This window comes from Astatotilapia calliptera, chromosome 1, assembly GCF_900246225.1.
Source record: "Astatotilapia calliptera chromosome 1, fAstCal1.2, whole genome shotgun sequence".
NCBI lineage: Eukaryota > Metazoa > Chordata > Actinopteri > Cichliformes > Cichlidae > Astatotilapia > Astatotilapia calliptera.
In genome coordinates this window covers 17,802,339-17,821,199 of record NC_039302.1, presented here as the reverse complement: position 1 = coordinate 17,821,199, position 18,861 = coordinate 17,802,339, and the positions used below count along the sequence as shown (strand labels likewise).

The window sequence follows — 18,861 nt, the reverse complement described above, 5'->3', positions numbered from 1 at the left end:
TTCAGACCTCATCCATACATACTGATAACGATTTGAAGGACTGGTGGAGTCATCTTTTCATCAGACCTGTTGCTACTGATTTTCAGAACAGTTCTTGTGTAATTTGGCATACATCAGCCTTTTCTCCCTATTTCCCTTCCTTAAGAATGGCTTCTTGACAGCTACCCTTCCACTGAGACCATTACCGATGGTGCTTCAGTGAACAGTAGATGGATCAGCGGAAGAGCCATATATATCTGATCTTTGCTCAGTTTTTTTGTTCTGTTCCTTAAGGACTTCTAATGGCTTCAGGAACTGCCCATCTGCTGTAGATAGTTTTGTAGGGCTGTCACTTTTTCTTCTGTCCTCTATTCGTCCAGTTTTCTCAGATTTTTGTAAGGACACACTCCACACTGTGCAGAAATATGACAAGTTTTTGGCTAATTTATCTTTAAGCACCTTGTTGGTGCAAAAAAACAACGTTATGCCTTCAAACTGTTGGACATTTTTCATAAATTCAACAAACACACAGAAAAAAAAGTGCAACAGCCTGAGAAAGACACCGTTTAAAGTTGTCATAACACTGATTCATCCTTTGAGTTAGTCATTCACAGGTCAGTGTTAAGTGACTAACCAACAAAACAAAAAACATTCCTCTGAAAAATGACAGGTAGAATGACAGTCTGGCTCCTTGCAAGTAAAATATAATTGAAATTACTTTTGTACGAGACTATCTTTACTATTATTTTCTACCTTTTACTGATTTTAGCTGTGGTGCTGCATCCATTTTGCTTTGAGTGCAATGTTTCCCTCAGCTCAGTTCAACACTTCACACAGACAGTGACTGGCATATGTATGAATTGTGTCAGTGTCTTTTATAGTAATAAAAATAATTACCGTACACTTAGTGTATATGCTATGACTGACTTTTCTTAACTTGTGTTTTCCCTTGCGTGGCATCTTTGTAATGTTGTTGTAGAGCAGACATAAAACAGGTGTTATTCTTACTTTTATTAGCTTAAAGAGATCAGAAGTGGCATTTTGTTACTGTTGAAAATATGCAAGTGAGGCATCCATAGCGTTAAAGCCCCTTTGATGGTATACAAATCCGTGTCTCAGCAGGACTGAACAAGGGATGATGGAGAGTTTTAAGAAGTGAATGACAGTGGAGGATGCATATGAATCACTTTAATCAGTTTTATATTGCTTTAACAGATGCTTGTGCCCCGCCATGGTGCTGTTATAGTGGAATATTTGGTATGCACGATCATCTTACACCAGACAGCTTAAATACAACCAGACACCTGCTGCCTTGAATTGTGTAGCTTTAATGCCTTGCTTGATTTACACAATGACATAAAAGGAAATAAATCCGACTATCGTGCCATGACAATATAGTAATGTTGCCGCCTAGTAAATCCCTCCTTTCAATCAACAGTTCTCAACAATTCAGTGAGCACACAGTCAGGAGCTTGCTTTTATGGTGTCAACGGCATTGAGAGAAACAGCCCAGGTGGGCCGGAATAACTCGCTGTTATAATACAGCCAGCGTTAGCATAACAGATTGATGAGTCAGATTCATGGCTCCTGACGTGATATGAATATGATCAAAGCGAGATGTGAGTGTTGTGTCATTGCCATAGATTCCATTATGGTGTTATAAATACCATGGTAATGGTGATGAATGCATTCAGTTTATTCAAATACAACAGTGCCCATCCTTTTGTGTTCTGACAAGGACTGCTGGTTATGTTGCTAATAAACAACAAACTGGAAATCAACCAATTTTAATCTTCTTGTTAGTGGAGAATAGACACTCGCACTCCCCTGCTGTGGCATGTTTCAAGGAGAGTAACACTAAAGACTCCCATCTCAGGTTCGTAAACTAACTTATATATTTAAGCGAGCGTCATATACATCATTCACTTAAAAAAAGGTAGGCCAGCTCACCTGTCTTGTAGTGTGTAATCTATGTTTTCAGGGGAAATCTGTCCAGTCACAGGATGCCGAAATGATGTAGCCTTCAGGTTGTGGCTGCAGGACAGAGGGAGAGACAACACCAAGAGAAATAAGAAAAGGAGTATCAAGTCATTAATCATATTCCTTCTGGATCAACTCCCTGCACACCTGTGTTTCTATACTCCTAGCTGTCTGTTGGATGAGGGTAAAAATATCACATAAAGTTCATAAGCTTACAGTGATGATTCAGTCAACAGCAAAAAAAAGAATCTTCAGTAGCCCTGCAGCCAGCCAAGGCTCATATAGCTTTACACAGAGTGTAGGGCTCAGCATTCTCCGTAAGCCAGCCCACCAAGCTTTATTGATTTCAATTAGATGGGCCATTCATTGCTTTAACTAGAGCATAAACACATGTTACTGTCACATGAAAGAATAGCAAACAGCAGCTACTGGTGACGAGAGGGCTGAAAAGCATGACACGACAAGTTTCTATTTGTTGTCTGTTGTATAATTACACGTGACTAAACAATGATGGTAATAATCACTTTTTACACCAAAATAAAAATATTTTTCAAATCCTCCTTGAATACAAACTCAACAAACTGTGTCAAACTAAGTCTAAACAAATATAATGCCACGCTGCAGGCCCTGAAACCTGTTTCCAGCAGGTTTACTCAATGGATGATTTCATTCTTACAAGCTTTAAAGTCTGATTGCCCATCCTTATAAACTAATAATTGGGGTATTTTTAGTTTCACTCATTCACTGGATTTATCTAAAGTACCTCACTTGTTGCCTATCCAGGACAGGTTGCCACTGCTCATTATCATTATCGCTCTTTTCCGTTGAACTTTTTCCTTATTTTTTTTAACAATTTTATGTTGGAATATTACAAAAAAAATGTCGGTGAGCAATTTGCATTGCATTTGATATATTGCTATCATAGATGCAATTTCAGGTTTGAAGTCTCGACTCTGGCAACTTAAAGAAATGGTTTCATTCAAGCAAAAGACAAAAAGGCTGGGAGCAATGATGGGTTAAACAAACAAATACCGTACTTTCTGGACAATAGAGCGCACCTGTATATAAGCCGCATCCGCTCTATTTTTAAAAAATTTAAAAAAAAAAGATATACAAGCCGCACCCAGCTATAAGCCGCAGATATCTATGATGAAAAAATAGATATTTACTGCATGTACAGAACAATCTTGTAGTGCAAATGTACAAGTATGTACCTGAACAGATTCTTTCCGAACAATGCCTTTTAACACGGCAGCAACTTTGCTGATTAAAACGTAACAGAACCAAGAGAAAATAACCGCTATTTATTTACCTCCATTTTTCCTGTATTTGAAACCACATGTCACTTTAATCATCTTCGCTGAAACCCATGAAGTCGTCTTCTTCAGTGTCGGAGTTGAACAGGCTCAGAAGCGCTTCATCACATCTGTCTCCATCAGTCTCGCTCTCCGTGTCACTGTCATCCTCCGGTGAAGTTGGCTCTGAAGGTGCGCCGCTCTCTTCGCGCAGCAGTCCAGCCTTTCGGAACCCATTGGTGATGGTGGATTCTTTCACAGCACTCCACGCTGTTAGGATCCACTGACAGACATCAGAAAAGGATGCTTTTCGCATGCGGCCAGTTTTTGTGAATGACTTTTCACCGCTTGTCATCCAAGTCTCCCACTCAACCCGTAGTGCAGCTTTAAATGCCCGATTTACACTGATGTCAAGTGGCTGCAAAAACTTTGTTGTACCTCCAGGAATCACAGCTGGAATGGAGTTTGTTTTCTTGATCGCTGCTTTCACAGAATCTGTGATGTGGGCCCTCATGCTATCCAAAACAAGCAGTGCTTTTTTCCGGTGAAAAAATCCTCCCGGGCGCTTCCCATAGCACTCCGTTAACCATTCCTTCATTAGACCTTCTATCATCCACCCTTTGGTGTTAACTTTGACCACTATGCCTTTCGGGAGTTGTTCTTTCGGCATAGTTATGCGCTTAAAAATCACCATTGGTTGAAGTTTTTGTCCGGATGCCGTGCATGCCAGAACGCAGGTGAAGTGCGTCCTCTCATGGCCTGTTGTTTTCAACAACACGGATGATGCACCTGTCTTGTTAACGGTCCTGGTCAGAGGCAGATCAAATGTTAAAGGTACTTCATCCATATTGATTATGTCGTCTGGTCCGATGGAGTTTTCTTGTATCTTTTTTTCAACGAATTTGTGGAAGTTTTCAACTTTTTCCTGATAGTCAGGGGGGAGTTGCTGACAGAGAGTGGTCCGTGCCCTGACGGACAGGTTTTTACGTTTCATAAATCTGAAACACCATGACGGCCCACCTTTGAAATCTTTAATATTCATTTCGCGGGCGATTGTTTTGGCTTTCAGTCGGATCTGTACAGTGGATACACCTCGGCCACCTGCTCTCAGTGTCTTCACCCATTCCTCCAGGACATTTTCAAGTTCAGGCCACCTGCTTTTATGTCCTCTGAAAGCTTTTCTCGACTTTTGGCATTGCATGAGCTCTTCCCGCTGCCGCCTCCAACGTCTCACCATAGACTCATTGACGCTAAGCTTGCGTGCAGCAGCGCGGTTTCCCTCCTGGATAGCAAGATCGATGGCCTTCAACTTAAAACTTGCATCATACGAACTTCTTCGTGTGGTTTCCATGATGAAGGGGCGAGGATTTGAAAATAATTACCAGTTGGTAATTTGTTGTGCGTGTTCTATCTGCTAAAGAAAAAGTAGTGTATTCTTCTTTGCATTGATTTTTCATCTATCTTGTTTTTTATTCTAATTCTGGTTAGAGTCCCCCTAGTGGTGGAAGAAAAATCCACAGAATAGCCGCACCTTTGTATAAGCCTCATGGCTCAAAACCTAGGGAAAAAGTAGCGGCTTATGGTCCAGAAAGTACGGTAATCCTTTTAAGTTGATACTCTTTACTAGTGATTTATTAAATTCTTCTCTCACTGTCTCTCTTTTGTTTCCTTTAATCGTCACTGTCATCGTTAACAGCACTGAAGCTGAAAAATACTGTGCGCTCACAGGGTAAATACTGCTATGCAGAAGCTAAACACTTTCATAAGCACTCACACAGGCACGGATAAACACATTGCTGAGATAAAAAAATGTTTACACTATGTTCACTTAAAGTGTGCCAGTAGTAAATAAATGATTATAGTGCAGTGGGAGGTGGGGAGGGGGGTGAATGCTCTGAAGGAAAGCTGCTAAGTTTCAGCACCATACAGACGCAGAATGATAGAAACAGAAAGTGGTTCTTCACTGCATCACCATGCAGCAAAGGGAGGAGGAAACAAACAGAGCAGGCTGGAAAGATTTATGAGTCGACATTTCAGCAAAGTTCACAGGAAAAAAAATCCAATTCTGCAGATGTAAAAACATGACTTCAAGTATAAACGGTATATAAAATGCATGTTTACGATCACGTGTATCCTGCATTGAATTCAGCATTTAAATATCCATAGATAAACAAAAACTTGCACACCCATGCATTCGCACACGCAGAGATTTGACCACTCATAATTTGCTGAGCTGAACTGGGCACATACAGGCAGCAGCACTGCACCAGGCTCCCCTGTTAATTAGGAATCTGCATTCTTTGAGGCTTTTGTTTTAGCCGCATTACTTCTGAACTATTTGTCACGGAATTTGAAGCATCCCCAGCTAATGTACCAACAATGCAGCACACTGGGCCCATTTGTTTGGAGAAAATTTGCTTCCTTGAAAGCTTGTGACGATGCTTTTTTTTTTTAAAGGACGGGGGAATAAACGTCCTGTACGTGAGCTACCGAACAGCCATCTAAATTATGTAGTGGGGAAGCACCGAAGGTTTCATTTAGTTGCACGATTTGTTTAAAAGAGTTTTGTAAGTCAACACAAAGAGCAAAACAAAACTTTAAAAAGATGACAGTGTTTTCAGTCATCCTGCAGTTGTTTCTGTCTCCTATGAAGTCAAATGTTGCAATACAGCAGTGAGGGACGCATCATCTGATAACTATGCAGTATATATTATCCTGACAGGAGTTCAAGGCTTGCATATTTCAGCATTCAAAACCATCGGGTCAAGAGTTTTACCAGATAAAGCAAAGAATGATTGACGTTTCTCCTTGCAGTGAACTTCAAGAAGGCATGTCTCATTGTGTCAGTTTAAGCTGAGCCACAAAAAAGGGGGCTGTAAGTAAAAATACTGGTTTAGTTTGCCCAAATGCAAACACCCTTACACCATCAAATGGAGCTTTTTATATGAACTGAAATGAGTTTGATATACAGTTGCCAAACTCTGAACACCAAATGACAGTCTGGTTTTTTTTCATGAGAACCAAAAACCTTCCCTGAGAAATTTGTGCAGAAACAGCAGCACTGCAACTCAGTTCCTATGAGCATGCTCTGTCTCTCTTTGCTGCAACAACTGGATTCAGCCCTGGCACGCTATGCAATATTTTGCAGCAAAACAAGACGCTCAGCCTAATCCCTGTCCAATACATGGGTTAGGTCCAGACAGAAGGGTACCAAGGGCAAGGCGCTGTGGACGGAGCACCTAATACTCTCTCACACCAACAGAAACACCTTGAGGTTTCTAACTACTCTGGTTTTTCTGTAAGAAATTAATCACACTACGAGAATACAATGAAAACTCCTTGTACAATCTTTATAGAACTTTTTCAGGAACAACAAACTCCAGTGGGAAAAAGCAAACTGTTCCCACTATGAGAACATATCTCTCTACCACTATATACTGCTATGTAATACACATAATGGCAACAGTCTGACCTGTTTTGAGATCATGCATCATCATGACGCCGCTGGACTCGCCGTGGTGGCAGGTTATCCTCTCGGCACTGTGTCAGGTGGAAGATGCAGAGGGTCTTTCATAGAGGCTGACATCCACAAAGAGCAGAGTAAAGTGGAGCCAGCAGGATATAGGCTGAAGGGGGAGCTCTCCATCTCCACTTTGTCCTGCTTAAGCGTGCTATCTGAGTTTCAGCCCACACTTACTGAGTGGATGGTAGAGAGCTATCTCCCTCCCATCAGGGGAATGCCTCAGTTACTTATCAGATCTTCCTCCCTTTCCATTTTCTCTTCGCTCCTCTCTCTGTTTCTCTTTCCCTATTTCCTGGAATTGAGCTTTCTGCTTCCATAAATCTCTTTCAGGGAAATATATGCAGCAGCCCTATACCTATGGCTGCTATTAAACTGAGAATAATTTATCTTTGACATCAATTCAGTCTTTTTGTTTTGTTTTGGATATGGCAGAGTTTTTGCCAGTTTCATGATGTTGCCGCCTAATCATTTCTTAAATGCATTATTCATTTATTTTAGTAAATCATTGTCAGGTTCATACATTACTGATATGCCCTAAGTAACAACACTGCAAGTAGAGACACCAAAATAACTTGACAGCAATTTTCTCACAGATCACAAGCTTTGATTGGCCAGGTTATTCCTGTTCTTTCATACTAATGGTTTCTTCCATTTCCAAGTTCAAGAACTGGAAAGGAAAATGTAAATAAAAACAGAAACCAGCAATATACAAGTCTCATCAACCCATATTTAATTCAAAACACAAGCTAAAAGAAACCCAAATGTTTAAACTGCACCATGTCTTCTAAAGCCTGTATATACCTTTTAGCATTGATGGTGGCTTTCCAGATGTGCATGCTGCCAATCTCAGAGGCACCAGTGAACCCCTTTACCATCAGAGATGCAGGCTTTTAAACTGAGCGCTGATACCAAACCTGATGGTTCCTTCTCTTTAGTGCAGAGGAAACAGTGTTAGTTGAAAAATGTTCCTTCAGCTTTTACAGCCTTCTTTACATGTGTGGTTGCTTATAATAAAATTTCTCAGTTCGAACATATGAGATGTTTCCTGTTCTATTGTGAATAAAATCTAGGTTTATGAGATTTACACATGATTGCATTATTGTTTTATTTACACTTTTTCAGAACCGTTGTTTACACATTTAAAGTTCATATAATAAACTGTACGCCGTGAAGTCAGCTAAACATGCTCACAGCCACCACGGCAACAACATCAGTTTTGGAAAACATCTGTTGTGCAGTCAGTGAACTGCTTTAAGCTGGGACTGTTAAAATAACTATGATGACAAAAAACACAAGAAAAACTAGAGTGTTTAAACTGGGGTTAAACCTCAGAGTGTCTCCTTTTGATGCTGGTTTAACAGCAGTATTGATCTATGCTAAGAGGGAATTAAAAAGTAATCCAGTAACCCAAGTGGTACCAACATACTGTAGGCCTATGGAATATATTAAATCCAACAGACAACCAAGGATTGTTGAAGTTAGTAAAAATGTCATGTTTCGGCTGTGTGCAGGCAGGAGAAGGACCCAAACGCAAAACTCACCACGCAGGAATTAAACTCAAAAAGCTGCTTTATTGCAGAATGGCACAAAAAATATAACAAAACTAAACTGGGACATGGATAAACTGACACACAGGGAAACACAGCCATGAGGGAGACTACAACACTGACAAAGAGAAACACAGGGCTTAAATATACTGAGGGATAACGAGGGAATGAGACACAGAAGGAGAGCACAGCTGGGAGTAATCAGGCTGGACGAGACAAGGGAAGCAAAACTAGAAACACTGACATGAGACACGGACCTTCAAAGTAAAACAGGAAACACACTGACTGAACTCTAGACATGTAAACTTAACAGCAACTGGAGAGACAGAACATAGGAACCTGAAACATGGTACAGAAAGCCATAGTAGACGCAACATGGAACACAGGGAAGCCATATTACAAAACCTAAGAAATAAACCTATGATAAACATAACTGAAACCTAAAGAAACAACAAACACAGTACAACAAAGGACTCAAAACATAAACCATAATATAAAAAAAACACAAGAACTCAAAAAGCTGGGTCAGAAAGACCCAGAACCGTGACAAAAAAAGACTTCAGTTTGCTTTTCAGTGAAGCAATGAGAAAGTGTATACATGATGGAACTAACTCATTAATTATAAATGAATTGTAAGACAGACTGGTTTGATACATTTTGAAAAGTCATATTTTTTCCCAGATCCATTTGGAATCAACAGAACAACAAATCCAAGAGTTATCTGGCAAATTTGAGTGGCAGATGTATATTATTCTATAAATATTCAAATACCAAGTGGCATTAAAAAAATGTGCCAAACTATAAGTTAGAATTGGGTGACTTGTGAACATGTTTGGTTTGGGGTGGGGTTTTTTGCCCAGTTGACAGATAGACTTCCTAATCCCATACTTTTAGATACTTTTACATACTATACTGTATCTATACAATATACTGAAAATGTGATGGTATTTATTTATTTATTTGTTTTTAGTATGGTGGGTACCACGGCTTCAGTTCCTGCAGAACCGATGGGGGCAACAGCCACAGGAAAAAGTACACAATGAAGACTAGTGCAGCTGCCACAACTTGTTGATAAAAAATAAAAAGTACTTTGGGTATGAAGGTTTGATGGTGATGCACAGATATAGTGATGACCAACACTGAAGGTGTGAGCACTCAGAGCAGTATTCCCTGAACAATAGGTGATGCTGCTTAGACAAAATTGATGAGATATTATTTTTGATGTGTGGTGCCGCTTGCAAGGGCGAGAACAGAAAGTATTAAGGGCCTGTTATACTTGTAGTAACTTTTGTAGTCTACTTGGCAACCATCCTAACATCTCATTCTGTGTCCAGTCAACAAAATATGTATAATGTAATATTTTTTATATTTTACAGTAACTGCTGGCAATTACAAAACAACTTTGTAATAAAAGTTTATGTTTCCGTTGCAATACCAAATAGCACCACAAGGGAGTGCCTCCATGATTTTGTTGGTAAGCTACATTAGATAGATGCCCACAGAAACTCACCAGTGATTCTCATCCTTATAGCGAAGGTGGAGTGCAGTGGAGAACTACGTGGGCCTTGTATAGTTGACTTTGAGTACCGTAGGACAAACATAGTATCAGCCTAATTTTTCTGTCTTACACAACTCTGAAACACTGGAAGTCTTGTGGTTGTTAAGGCGTCCACTGAGTCAAGAAGATGCACTGACAGCAACAGCAGCTGCACAGAAATCTGTCTCTTGAACCAGTGTGCTTACATAAATCATCTGCTGCATTTGACCTCTGAGAGAAATAAAAACTACAAATCAATGTTGTGAAATGAATCACAAGATAACAGCAATCATTTAATTGAGCTGGGCTGCTGATTTAATTTCCAGACCAGTGCAATTAGCGGTAATGAATGTACAGTATCATGTTAGTGTGCAGATGATAGGCTTCAAAAGAATGAGATAAAAGCAAATCAAAGATGTGCTGGAGATATGCACACATGACAAGCCAAATGAGGTGCCACAAGCTGTTAACGAAGTCTGTAATAATACTCATGTCTATGCGTGTAATACCCCACCCATGCAACGAGAGCGTGTTACAGAGTGCGACGGGACATTACATCATAAGGGAGATATTGTGGACCTCCAGAAAACACCCCATAGCATAGGAGGCAAAAATAATTAAGCCTTAATAATAGTGGTTTGTGCACAGGGAGCCATTAAGGAGATAAGCATTCAGCAGCAGGATTTCTGAATGTTGACTGAGCGTTATCAGTTTCATAGAAGAGGACTGCAGCAGCCTCGCTCAGCATCATTTCCCTGACATTTGTGGAAGAATTATCTGGGCAGTCTCTCCCAAAAAGCTATCGGGAGATTCAACTGCAGTTCAGTATGGAAATGAGGGATACGAGCTTCACACTGAATAACTGGATTTTCCCCATCACTGCACTCATTCATCATCAACTACATTGTTTTCAACAGCAGCAACACCAAGCTGAACTGGTAGCATGACACAATGATTGCAGCTGAAGGACAGCTGTGTCTCTAAGATGGAATAAATGAAATAGGAAAATCTTGGTCCAAGCTTTACTTAATGGAGCACAGTCATCCAGAAAAGAAAAAAAAACACTATTCAAGTAGCACTGGACAAAGACAGGCTCAAACGGGCCCAATGTGGCTCAAAAACAGGTGCACAGACTTGCCAGTGTCTGAACATCAGTCAAACAAAAGGGTTGGCAGTAAATGAAAGAAGTGTTGTCTTATTAACATTCAAAGCATGTGCAGTTCTGACGCAGCACATTTCATTGGAGTCACAATTGTCCTTTGGTCATGCTGTTGCAAAACAAGTCTGGCAACAGCTAATTGTTTTACAGTGAATGTAAGAGAGACTTGAGTTGGACCAATAATAACAAATGCATGGAAACCTGATTTTAAAAATTGACAAAAGTAGATGTGGCTGTTGAGATTCTGATCTCTTATATTTACTATTAAAAAAAACATTAACTCCTGTTATTTATTTGTTGAAGATTGTTATAAATTCCAAATATGCCAGCAACTGGCAGGGCAGATAAGGCTTTGGGCACTGCCTCCTCTTTTCCACTGGCATTAGTTTTAGCTGGCTGATAAATATTTATAAAGGGTGATAAGTAGTAATTAATCAAAGACACTGTGTTAGTATAATGCCCCAAAACATGACAATAAAATGGCTTTTAAAAGCTTATTCCAGGGATCAATAATAGAGATATGCTGTGACAAAGAAAAAGTTGGGAAGTCTTCTGAAGTGAGCATTACTCAGAAAAAAAAATCAATGGCAGGTCCCTGCAGCTTTTTGGGTCAATATTTAATACCACAGATTTATCCACACGTTACTTGACGAATATTGATGGCCAAGACCAATGACAAATCACATTTATTTGACGTCTTCAATCTTTGCTAATAAGAATTGTCACATTTCTTCGAGTAATAGAAAGTAATGTTAAATGGCGTTCTTGTAACCTTAACGGGATGAAGTCTACTTCACAACATCCTTGTAAAGTGTGAAGTGCATACATAAAGGAGAACATATCGTGCTCATTTCCAGCTCCATATTCTTATTGTTGGGCTCTACTTGACTAACCCTGAGTTCATCCACTATCTGAAACAGGCTGTTTTAGCTTCGTTTCCTCTTCCCTTTAGGCCAGTGGTTCACAAAGTGTGCGTTAGGCAGCACAATTGAGGCATCCAGCCACTATACAAGGAAAACCTGGGGGAAATATGACATAGAAATAAGCTAAAAAAAGATCAGTTTGTAAGAAAAATAAACAAACACGAGTTTTCTGATGCTATCATACAGAACTTTATTTCTTATTTTATTTATATTTTATTTATTTCTTCTTTCTGAAGTAGCATATACCAGAAAATGATGGCACTGTTATAGCTCATGAGGTTGAGCCAGATGGCTATTTCAAGGGCCCAGGTTCCAAGCCTGGGTTTTTCATGTATTTCCATCTATTTCTATCACCTTGCATATTTTAAATGATAAAAAGTCAAGGTCTCAAATATCCCAAAGCTTTTTAATGTCTATCAACATGTTTGGTTTTTTTTATCACAGAACAGAATATTTTGCTTCAATGATGCACAGAAAGCATCCGGCAGAGATGCACGCTACTCAGCTAAGCAGACTGATTTCAGGTTCCAAGCAAATGATTCCAAATCAGGAATTAGGGCTCCTTGATGAGCTAGCCAGTCCTGATCAAGGAGATCCTGGACACGGTGTCTCTTAAATGCAAATGCTGTTTCATGCTCCATGAACTGGAGCATGCTAACTAATGTCAACTAACACAGCAGGATGAATGTTGCCCCTTTTAGACATGTACTCCTTTCTATTAATCTGAGGGCATATGAACCTTTCTGATTGAATCTAGTAACATTTACATTTTTTTAAATGGCATGAGTCTGCCACTTTCCACCTCGCTTGCTCACACGGTCTCATACTTTCCAACTAATCTCGTGCCAAATTTGAGGAAGTATCAAACTTGCCCTATGATGGGGCAAGAGTTAATGAAATGATGAATGTTCCCTCTTCTCTTTTAATAATAATAATAATAATTATTGTAAAGTAAATCTGTACAAAATACAAAGACTTCTTTTTTTTCCACATTTCCAGAGCAAAAGAGCATCACAGCGAAGTGTGTGAAGTTGCAACTTAATTACTGATTATAATAAATTATTTGCCACATTGAAACAGACCTGATCAGGAGCTAACCACAAAGGACACTGTGTTCTTCACTTTACAATCATACAGTCTGATCATTTGTTTGATCTGTATGATGGATTTAAATGTCAGAGTTGTGTGAAACTCTGAATGAAGCCATGAGAACATTAACATCAAAGTGAACTATTTCTGCATGACAGGATGCCCTTGTTGTAAGAGATGAAGGCAGCAATATTATGTACCCCATGCCTAAAAAAGGCTTATGTGCCAACACAGACTTAACTCCTTCCTTACTGAGACAGACAGGAAGGTACTGTATTCTAGGTCATTCTGAAGTGGAGTGCTTCAGTTCAGTTCAATTACATTTTTATGTACAAGAGCAGTAGCCTCAATGCACAACAATATTAAAAAGAAACCAAAATTATCCCATAATCCCCACTTGGCAACATTGGAAAGGAAAAACGTGTTTTTAACAGGAAGAAACTGCTGGCATAACCAGGCTCAGGGAGGGGCAGCCAGCTGCCATGACCAGTTGAGAGTGAGAGCAAAGAGAGACAGGACAAGAGGTAAACTATAATAGAGAGCCCAAGTTTAATAATTGCTAATGATTAAATATAGTAGTTTTTCACAGGGAGCGAAAAAGAAATGCTCAGTGTGTAATCCCCCCCACCGAAAGCCTAAGTCTAATTCAACAAGACTATAAGCTTTACGAAAAAGTAAAGTTTTAAGCATAATCTTAAAAGTAGAGTGAGTCTGTGTCCTAAATCCAAACTGGGAGCTCACTTGCATATAAAACAAAATCAAGCAAAAACAGTCAAAATAATTAAAACAAATCTTAAGCGTGAAATATAAAATGACAAAGAAGATCGATTTCTTTCTTTGATAACCTGATTTCCCCTGTGGCTAAGGAACACTGAACTAGAGCATATGCTTCTGTTTTACATACTGAGCCTCAGGCTCAGCAGCTAAATACAGAGCCCAACCCGCATCACAAAGCCAAACACAGCTAAACGCTTAGCTGTGCAATGTAGGACAGAAGGGGATGTGAAGTGTGCAGGAAAGCTAAAGCTGAAAATCTTTGGGCAGAAGATAAACACAGGGCCGTTAGCTGTGCTGACTCCAAAGCTAAACATACCACCAAGATCCAACAGTCAGATCAATTTTACCAAAAGTCACCAATTTTGACACTTTCATAGTGCGATAATGGTTAAACTCATTAAACTTTTATTGCGCCTTCTTACGTTATGACTCATTTGAATTTGTCTGACTCACCCTTGAATCTCCCCCTTCTCACCCATGTGTAGGAGGCTTAACTAGCAAAGTGATCATGGCACTGTCAGCAGAATAAAATATATTAAAGAGCATGAGCCTGTGAAATATAACAATGAATCAGAAGAGATAAAAAGATGTTAGCTCCCCCATTCCTTCTGCTCTCTTCCTTCTATTGTCCCTACCCATAGCCTCCCATCTGGGTAACTTATGAACTAAAACAAGGCAGTACATAAAAGCAGCAATGCGTCATTCTGGAAGCAGAACAAATAGACAGAAGATAAAATACTTCACAGGTCAGCGATATCCTGTAACACCCTTTCCCCCCCATCTAATTCCTGTAAAAACACACAACACAACTGAATTAGTAACTCCGGCATCCTCAAAAGAGTGTCCTTTATCCTTAAGATGCAGATGGACTGCTGAGTCTTGTCCTGTGGAGGTGGCTCTTCTGTGTTGTGCCATGCGCTTGTGAAGTGGCTGTTTGGTCTCTCCAATGTAGAGGTCTGGGCATTCCTCGCTGCACTGTACAGCATACACCACATTGTTAAGTATGTGTCTGTGTTTGTCGACTTCACCGACAAGGTCCAGAAACTTACCCTGGATCCAGATGAAACCATGGTGTCCTTTGATGTAGTCTCTCTCTTCACTTGCATACCCACCACGGAGGCCGTGGAGACTGTCAGAAAACGACTACAAGAAGACAGCTCCTTGGAGGACAGGACCAACTTCACACCCGATCAGATCTGCACACTGTTAGACCTCTGCCTCACCACTACATATTTCAAATACAACGAAGGCTTTTACAGACAAAAACATGGCTGTGCCATGGGCTCCCCCGTGTCACCTATTGTAGCCAACCTTTACATGGAGGAAGTGGAAAGGAAGGCTCTTGGCTCTTTCAAAGGAAGAGTACCCAGCCACTGGTACAGATATGTGGATGACACCTGGGTCAAAATCAAGACACAAGAAGTGGAATCCTTCACTGCGCACATCAACGCCATAGATAAAAACATCAAGTTCACCAGGGAAGACACAAAGGACAACTGTTTGCCTTTCCTGGACTGCGCTGTGCACATTGAAGAGAACGGCAAACTCAACATCGAAGTTTACCGGAAGCCCACACACACGGACCAGTACCTCCTCTTTGACTCCCATCACCCTTTGGAACACAAACTTGGAGTAATTAGGACCCTACACCACCGGGCAGAACATGTTCCCTCTAAGCCTGAAGGAAAAAAGAAGGAACACACACATGTAAAGGAAGCACTCAAAACGTGCGGCTATCCTAAATGGGCGTTCTTAAAGTCAGCAAAGAGGCACAGAAAAGAAGACCAGACACCAGCGAGGGAGGATAAGAAGGACAGACGCAACAACATTGTCATCCCCTATGTAGCCGGTGTATCAGAAAAACTCAGGAGAGTTTTCTCCAAGCATGACATCCCAGTGTATTTCAGACCCAGCAACACACTCAGACAAAAACTGGTTCACCTGAAAGACAAAACGCCAAAACACAGACTTAACAATGTGGTGTATGCTGTACAGTGCAGCGAGGAATGCCCAGACCTCTACATTGGAGAGACCAAACAGCCACTTCACAAGCGCATGGCACAACACAGAAGAGCCACCTCCACAGTACAAGACTCAGCAGTCCATCTGCATCTTAAGGATAAAGGACAATCTTTCGAGGATGCCAATGTTCACATTTTGGACAGAGAGGACAGATGGTTTGAAAGAGGAGTGAAAGAAGCCATCTATGTCCACTGTGAGCGACCATCTTTGAACAGAGGCGGGGGTTTACGACACCAACTCTCTGCCATCTATAATCCAGTTTTGAGATCCCTTCCCAGACGCCTTAAGGCCCACTCACATCCTGGGCCATCTGATCTCAGGAATTCGCATGATAAGGTGGGGCCAGGTTTCACAATGAACACACCCGAAACTCTGGCTGATTGGGACCCACACCCAGTTTCACACCTTGGCTCAGGCGATTAGAGGATCATCAGGGGGTCCTTTTGTCCCTCTGTGGGGGGTTACTCCCACTAGGTTTATATCTGGGACTCTCCACCATTTGACCTTAGAACTGAAGAAGCTTCTCGGATGAGAGGTGAAACGTCTTCAAGCAACTTAAAGAAGTCCAGACGCTTTTCTTTGCAAGCTCCTTTGACTATATGTGATAAAGTTTAAGAAACAGAGACTTGGAGAAGAACATACAAAGTTGTGAAAAGTTAGAGTAACTGAAGAAATATTTTCCCTCTTTGTACCTTACATTCGTCTTTGATGGCAGGAGTGGTGATAAATAAATTGTGCAACATATCCTTGAGGAGAGAGATTAAGGGGGAAAGTCTGGCTGGAACAACCTATAAAAGATTTTTAAAAGTAAAGGCCTGTCAATAAGCAACAGTCTTCATCTGCAGTTTATTTATCTGGCACATAGCAACATGTGAGCTAAATTAAACCCCAGAATCCAGCACAACATAGTAAGGTGGTTGTTTAAACTATCATTTTTCAAGCAAACCAGATGATAAAGCATAGCTGTGGCATCCTTTGTAAAACTAAGGCTATGCAATCACATGACACGATCTGTGTTTATAGTGGGGCAATGTTTTTGAGCAGTGACATGCATATAAAGGAATTTACAAAAAAAGACTATTCCCAATAACCCGTCAGATTAAACATTTTCTATAATCAGTGCCAAAGCAAAATTATGAAAGAGGAGATGAGAGAATTCTGTGGAAATCGTCTGTACATCTTTCTTGCACTCCACTGCATTCGTCATTGATATTCATAATAAGTGTCAGAGCTGTCACAGCATCTTCCCTGTAAGCATAAAACTGATTTTGCAGTGGTGCATCATGCACAGCCTCTTAACACTCTTCCCATGTGTACACAGATGTGTTGTATGGTTGGGGGGGGGGGTGGGGTGGATGCAGCATTATATCTAGTATAGAATTTACATGGCAATCGATTCAGCAACACCAAATATCGATATTTCATGAAATAAATGAATATACTCGGGGAATGCTATGAACAAGAGCGCTCATCGCATGCACAATCATCTTTACTTACATTAAATCAGCTCGACCAAAAAAAACATCCAACACTGGACATACTTAGCTTGACAAAGCTGCTTCCTAATTCAGAGCAAGCTAATGGCTCAGTCACACGAGGAAAACTAGGACAAAAAATCAGTGGCTGCACGGTGATTGCATTGATTTATTGTTTTATTTTTGTTTTGTTTTTTTAATACTGATGATTGCCCAGGACATCCAGCAAAAAGTTGCAGTCTGACTTGGACTGACTACAATCCATCTCAGAGAGATTGTCAAAGATTAGCAAATAATTACTGCCTAATTTATAAATGCAGACAGATTGCCAGCACATTGCCATCAGTGTGAATGAGCCTTTGTCACTGAGCACAACTCGAGGGGACTCAACTCAGCTGGCTGCAAACTACTTGTATTCTGGTTATATTTAGAATAGGATGGTTGCTGAATGCAAATGTAACAGTTAAATGGAAATTTCTGTTAAATGTGATTTTCTGATTAAGTAGACAGCAACAAATATGTGATTTTTATGACTTATCGCAGTTGATTATCAGAAACAGATTGCACTTAATTGCCAACTTGACACCATTAAATTGCAGACTGATAGCAGACTGACTCTGTCTCAAAGCAACATAAATTGCAGATTTTAGTGACAGTGTTGGTATGTTTGTCAATCTCATTTTGCAGGAAAAAAAAACAAAGACAACTTTATCTTATTGGATAATACAGATACTGACTACATTTATATTTGCGGACATAATGAGCAATCGAAAATAGGTGACAAATCGCATTATATGTCATTGCAATACTCAGCGTATCATAAAATGTTAAAAGAATTGCAATAATACCATATTGTGAGTGAAGTATTGTGATAACATCACACCATGGGTTGTCTGATGATTCCCACCTCTAATGTGTAATGCTTTCTTATGCTGCCAGTAAACCTTTACAGAATCTTCAGTAACCCAGCTTGTCTTCACTTCTTCAGGTGACAGTGAGAGATGACTGCTCTTTCTTCAGAATAAGAGAATCAATTGCATACAACAGCCATGAAAAGATTTATAAAAAGACAGATGAAGAGTTCCTGAAAAAGTGAAAACTGGTGAACAAAAGCACAAACCAAAATGTGGCTCGTCACCACTGTGTGCATCAGAGTTATCTGGACTAGCATCACCAAGTAAGTAAGAATATGTGGCCTAAAAATGCAAATCTTAAAAATATGTGTCTTAAAATGCAGGCACGGCCTACCTCAGTGCTAGCCCCATGCAGCAGCAGTTATCATTTATGAGGTTTATTCCGAGCATTTTTCTGTCTTCGACCTGTCTGCACCCAGTTTTGAACAGTACCAAATGATGGATGTGCAGAATGAATGTGTCTGAGTCACACAGCGAGAATATCTGTCACGTTTCCCTGAGCACACACAGAGTGACAAACTGCATATGTTCATGCACAGATTATCTCTCTGATCTCTAAACCCCATAATCCCACAACATCAAAAACTGAATCAATAAAAAGCTAACAGATAAACAGACTGTGAGCAAGACACCATGTATCA

General features: G+C 40.2%; 1 protein-coding gene across 11 annotated transcripts in view; it reads right to left on the bottom strand.

Annotated features, from left to right (window-relative positions):
- plekha7b (pleckstrin homology domain containing, family A member 7b) overlaps window positions 1-18,861 on the bottom strand; it is a 76,782-nt gene that overhangs the window by 35,990 nt on the left and 21,931 nt on the right. For 9 of the 11 annotated variants that reach the window (XM_026167199.1, XM_026167171.1, XM_026167181.1 and 6 more), the window contains one exon: window positions 1,930-2,013. In XM_026167199.1, coding sequence (XP_026022984.1) covers window positions 1,930-2,013 — 84 coding nt within the window. Of the gene's footprint in view, window positions 1-1,929; window positions 2,014-6,726; window positions 7,015-18,554; window positions 18,672-18,861 lie in introns of those variants that run through there. The other 2 variants (XM_026167232.1, XM_026167241.1) reach the window with 2 other exon arrangements.